We start from the raw sequence: 6,128 nt of genomic DNA, 5'->3' as shown, positions 1-6,128 counted from the left end.
CATCTCATTTCTGTCTAGGGATGGACCTCCTCAAAACTGTTTTCCTGGCGTTTTTGTTATACAGCCCCCTACCAGTTATTTTTTTCAGACTAAACAAACCCCTACCACAGGCCCGGATGAGATCATGGTTTCTTTGACCCAGGCCTCAGAAAATGGTACGATGTGGACTGCCAATTGGGAATCAATAAAAGTTACCAATTCACTCTACTAGCCCAAAGTCAGAGACACCAAGTCACTCCTTCCTCACTACAGGAGGGGTCAGTGCTCAGCGGCTTAAGAAGCGCTTTCTAGGCCCCCCGCATTGTAGTGGATTCCTTCCTGTATTGTATTTTTACCGAATTGCTTTTGGGCTAAAATGCCAAGGTTAGAGTTGTTATCCCCAGCTCAAGAGGTATATGTTCTAACACAAGGTAGGGGCAAAATAAGCCTGCAAGGAAAGGAGTTAAGTCGATATATTTTTAAAGATATCGGAAATAAGCTTTTAAGTTGCTGTCCTGACCTACCAATGACTTCTCGGCTCTAGATGTGGCTATACTGCACATTTGTTCAAGCCCATTAAACTGGGGGAGGGGGAGAAAGTATATTTATCCTCTTTATTTGGAGGTCCCTAGAGCCCACCCTTCTTTTCTTAAAGTGTCTGACTTCGTGGTCTGCATCTGCGTTATCAGACGTGAACATGTCCTTGTTCTCATTTAAAATTTTAGTGGGCTTTGAAGGGAATAAGGCTAGAGTTCAAACTGACCTCTTCTACAGATCCCTGGTCCTGTTCCTGCTGCTCCAGATTTGCTTCCCACTCAGCTGCTTTGGCAACTGGAAACGGGAAGAGGGAGGCATGTAGAGATGGGTACTTGGGAAAAAATGAGAAAATCGCTTCCCCCCACCCGCTTCCTGCTCCCACCGCAAGGTTTGCTGTTTCGCTACAACTAAACTTGCGAATTCTCAGAGCATTTCAGTTTGGCTCAGTCCTCTTTGTCCTCTGGAGACCTCTCGACCGAGACAACGCATCGCCCCAAAGTGAATTCCTGAATTCCTGTAGCATCACTGCTTCTTTGGTGGGAAAGGGGAGGGAGGGGTAGAGTGGGGTGGGGGAGGGAAGAAGAGTGAACGCTGCCGCACTCGCCTTTTTCTCCCAGACACTCGCATGTCTTTTCAACCTCCAGGTTCTGCAAAATACTGAGGAAAAGTCCAGGGACTAACGGCGGGCGCTGTCGAGCACGGGGAGGTGCTGAAACAGTCCTGGCTTGCTGGTCCAAGCTTTGATTGGCAGAGCCAGCCGGTGACTGACAAGGGGTCTCCATGGCGCCCGCGCCGCCAATCCGCCCACCCCAGTAGCGGAGCCAGCTCTCCTGCCGGCGTGCTTGAGCGAGCCGAGCCCGAACCCGGAGCCGCGGAGCCAGCACCTCCTCCAGTCAGGGCCGCCCGCTCCCGGCCGTTGCGCCACCGCCGCCACCAGTCGTGTGTCCCCGCTGCCCCAATCCGCCTCATCGACAAGAGCCTGGCGCACTCAGCCAGGCCCGCGGGCATCTGCTGCGTGTCCCGCTCCGGGCTCAGTGCCCTCGCCGCTGCCGGAGCTGCCTCGATGTTCCAGCTACCCATCTTGAATTTCAGCCCCCAGCAAGTGGCCGGGGTATGCGAGACTCTGGAAGAGAGCGGCGATGTGGAGCGCCTGGGTCGCTTCCTCTGGTCGCTGCCCGTGGCCCCTGCGGCCTGCGAGGCCCTCAACAAGAATGAGTCGGTGCTGCGCGCACGAGCTATCGTGGCCTTTCACGGTGGCAACTACCGCGAGCTCTACCATATCCTGGAAAACCACAAGTTCACCAAGGAGTCGCACGCCAAGCTGCAGGCGCTCTGGCTTGAAGCACACTATCAGGAGGCTGAGAAGTTGCGTGGAAGGCCCCTGGGGCCGGTGGACAAGTACCGAGTAAGGAAGAAGTTCCCGCTGCCGCGCACCATTTGGGACGGCGAACAGAAGACACACTGCTTCAAGGAGCGCACGCGGCACCTGCTACGCGAGTGGTACCTGCAGGATCCATACCCTAACCCCAGCAAAAAGCGTGAGCTCGCCCAGGCAACCGGACTGACTCCCACGCAGGTGGGCAACTGGTTCAAAAACCGCCGACAAAGGGACCGAGCGGCTGCAGCCAAGAACAGGTCGGTACCTAGAGGCCTCCGCGATTTGCGCGCACCGGGGAGGAGGCGGGTGAGGCACCTCTGGCGCCGTTACCCAGTCCCTGGCGACTCCAATTCAGCAGGAGTTGGGAGCGCGGTCTGTCTCGGGTTAAGAGACCACTTGCGTTCTGGGTTTCTGGAGTTCCCTTCCCGGCTCTGCTTCCCCACCCACTGGTTCTCCACGCCTCCGGGCAGCTGCAGCAGCTGGTCCCGGTCACCAAACCAAGGCTTCACTGGGACGGAGAGGGGAAGAGAAACAAAAATTAAAATCCTACAATTAGAGACCCCAAGACCCAAAGCTAATTCTTGTCAGCCTGGGCACAGGCTCCTACTATTAATGGAAGCCTGACTTATTAGCAGTGTGTCGGTTTCATGTTAATTATTATTTTCAAAGCCCAGGTGCATCCCTCCGTAATGCTTTGAAAACAGTTTTCAATGGACTTTTGAGAAATAGGAAGTCGAGTTTTCCTCTTCCCATGCGCTGCCTGCCACCCTTGTCTCAAAACAGCAAACTAGTCGATGGGCCGAGGCTTTTCATTTCCCGGAGTGTGGATCTCGATGAGCCAAACATTTTGCGGAAGAGCCCAGCCTCATCCCCCAGGCCCAAATGCTTCTTACAATCCTTTTTCCCTTTAGGTCGGGCCGACCCGATCCAAAGCGATCGCAGGAGCACTGACTCAGGCGTACGCCCCAGGCAGACGCACCATTAGAAATGGAATCCCATGTCCCCGGGACCGATTTGTCCTTGTCACCCACGCTTCGTTTATTTCCTGACAGTCCTGTTTATCTCCCAAAGGTGGACAACAAATGGGGAGGACCCTGCAAGCCCAGTATACCAAAGACCTGGGAGCTGGGGAGCTGAGAAAGGGCGCGAATGATGGTGGGGCACAACAGTAGGGGCCCGCGGAGCGGTGGCCGCGGACTCCTGCCCGACCTCTATTGCCTTGCCGGGAAATCCTCGCCTTAACTGCTCGGGTCTACGGAAAAGCCTCTGGCCGCCGGGCTGGAGGGATGCAGGAGGTGGTGGGGGCGGGCGACGGGCGGCTGTGTTACGAGCTGTGACCCGTGTTCCCTTTCTTCCCCGTAGACTCCAGCAGCAGGTCCTGTCACAGGGTTCCGGGCGGGCACTACGGGCGGAGGGCGACGGCACGTCAGAGGTGCTCGGCGTCGCCGCCAGCCCGGCCGCCAGTCTATCCAGCAAGGCGGCCACTTCAGCCATCTCCATCACGTCCAGCGACAGCGAGTGCGACATCTGAGTTGCCCATCCAGGATGCTAAGAAGCAGATTCCAGTGTAAAAACGAGAAAAACAAAATGAAAGAGGGAAAGAAGATGAGAGACCTGCAAATCCAGCGCCAGAGAAGCCAGGTGACCAGGGACCCGCGCGCTCGGGTTTGCCATTTCCGGCCCCACACCGCGCGGCCAGCCTGGCTCCACTGGCGCCCTTTGGCCGCGACCACCGGAACCCGCGGTGAGGCCTGACCCAGCACCACGTTCTTCTCGCTTTGCTTTGTCCTAAGGATTTTGCTGCAAAGTCGCCTTCGGAACCGAACTGCAAGCTGAGCGCCTGCCCAGATTCTCCCATGGGTATTTCATGTCGAAAGGACGCTGTTATATATGTATAACTTTTGCTTTAAAGTTTTTTTTTAACAAAACATATATATGCTGTTTATTTACTTATTTAAGAGACCGCCATGGTAGGTTTCTCTGTAGCTTGGGGAACTTGCTGTTTCTAAACATGCAGGCTGGTGCTGATGGGTTCTGTGTGGAGAAGCCAAACAATAAAACAACCTAGTGGGCAACCTTCTTAATTAAGGGAGCTGCTCTCAGATTCCTTTTATTATTATTATTATTATAAAGATCATTCCCTTCACCAGGCATGCAGGGACCCTTGAGCAAATGGTCTCCGGAAGGTGTTATCTATATATCTTTTGCCTTCTTTGGTGCTTCCTGGTGTATGTTTTAAACAACCTATGGTAGGTCCATAACCACCTCCCACATCAAATTACATGTATGTGTATATATGTATGCACCTATACAAACACATATGTATGTATGCATACACATGATATATTTAAGGCTAAAAATTGGCAACATGTGAGCGTCCTCTCTAAAGCAAGTCCCCGCATCCCCAGCACAGGTAATTATGGCATGTCCACTTGACACTCGTTTATATGAAGTGTCAACAGCTTTCAGGAGCAATTTAGGAAGCCAAACTCTGGAACTCAATAAATGAGTCCTATTTTCTAAAAATGCAAAACTATCCTGACTCAGACTCTGCAACAAGAAAGGCTTTCTACCTCCTTTGAGGCCCCCTTCCATACAATAGCAGCAGGCACCCATGATCATGCTACAGTGAGCATATATCTGCATTTAGGATTGACCTATTACTAAAATAAGACAAAAGATGACAGGAGAGGTTGTAAATAATTAGACTAACATCTTCTTGCTGCAGAAGTGGGTTTTAATGAAATGAATGGTTTTTAACAAGAGGGATACTGAGATGGGGGAAAGGATGTAATCATGTCACATACTGAGGGTAAAACAAGGCTGTAGAAATAACTGGCATTTTAAAAACCTAATCTCCGAAGTAAGCATAAAACAAGTCATCAAGGGCCCCATTGTCCTCGTAATGGCCTCAATTAAAATATAAAATATTTTTAGCATTTAATTTTTCCTCGTGCACATGCATGTGTGCACCTACACATGAACAAATGCATGCCTATACAGCACAAAAACATCTACCATCTTTGCACTAAGAAAATAAATGCTAGCCAGAGTCTCTAATTTTGTTCCTAGTGAAACAGATTGCATATTATAAAATTTGACATTGATCTTTAAATCACTTGAGCTGACTTCCCTCTTTACTGTCCCCATCCCCCAATTACAGCCTTTTCCATTTGCCTTTCTGTCCTTAGAAGATGATCTTTGGATCAGAAGCCTGCTAACTTCTTTAGGCAGAAGTGCCAAAGTGCAAACCAAACAAAAATAAGTGAAGTCATGGAAGACAAAAAGCAGCCAAACGGCAAGATAGACAATGGAAGCCCAGGACCGAGTAAGGGTTGATTTTTGGTTTCTAAATCGCTTAAATAGATTTGGCTCATCTGGACTTTATAAATGTTGTCATTGTGTGTGGCGGCCCTTATCCAGAGAATTCTTGAAAATCAAAACTCTCTTGCACAAGAGCTTTAGATGGAAGGAGTGGGTAAGTCTTCGTGATAAAACTGGTGTTCTTTCCAAAAGCAAGCAAAAGCCCTCCTGTGAGTCCTCAAAGGCTCCCATGGTAGAGCTTGGTCAACACTTAATTTTGTTTCCTAGAGCCCCAGGTAGTTCCTAGAATGCCAACAAGGGGCCGGCCAGGACTAGAGGGAGGCCAGGAGGGGACTCACTGTCAAGGTTATGCAAGTGCAGCAAGTGCAAGGCATCTAAGATTGAGTGCCTCCTTAAATTTTGCACTCTAAGTACCTCCCTTGCCTCATCCTAGTCCTTAATCTGCCAAGGAGTAGCCACGGATACCCACTCTTGTTCCCCAGCCCCACTCCACCCTAACTATTGGGCTGTCCAGAACTAGCGTTTGGAGAAGTTTGTTTGCAAATTTTCTCTTAAGTTTATGCTTCCAGGTCTGAGAGGGATGGGAAAGAACTAATTAGTGGAATAATGTAAAAGAATTTGAGATTCTAAAAATCCCACTCCAGCCACCAGTTCAAATGATACCTAAAAGCAGAAGAAAATGTCCATTCTGCAGTGTCAAGAAAATGGGGTAACTAGGGAACTAAGCTTTCTCTTTACAAAATAATTTTTAAGTGACAGTTTATTGCTTGAACAAAAAGAGAAGACCAAACAGTGATGGAGGATTTTTAATTCCTGCTTTGACAAAAGCCTTTAAACTACATCTACCATTTACTTAAATTAACAAGCTGCCTACATTTTAAAGTAGCTATTCTGTTTCAACAATCTGGAG

At 49.9% G+C, this 6,128-nt stretch overlaps 1 protein-coding gene across 1 annotated transcript; it reads left to right on the top strand.

Moving 5' to 3' along the window:
* Nucleotides 1–1,135: 1,135 nt before the first annotated feature.
* SIX6 (SIX homeobox 6) lies at nucleotides 1,136–3,982 on the top strand. Its single transcript, XM_003901890.3, has 2 exons — nucleotides 1,136–2,151; nucleotides 3,257–3,982. The coding sequence occupies exons 1-2, from the start codon at nucleotides 1,580–1,582 to the stop codon at nucleotides 3,423–3,425; spliced, it is 741 nt and encodes a 246-aa protein (XP_003901939.1). The 5' UTR covers nucleotides 1,136–1,579; the 3' UTR covers nucleotides 3,426–3,982.
* Nucleotides 3,983–6,128: the final 2,146 nt, after the last annotated feature.

Source organism: Papio anubis, chromosome 7 (assembly GCF_008728515.1).
Source record: "Papio anubis isolate 15944 chromosome 7, Panubis1.0, whole genome shotgun sequence".
Lineage (NCBI taxonomy): Eukaryota > Metazoa > Chordata > Mammalia > Primates > Cercopithecidae > Papio > Papio anubis.
The sequence above is the reverse complement of the archived record's forward strand: the minus strand, read 5'-3'. Positions and strand labels throughout refer to the sequence as shown.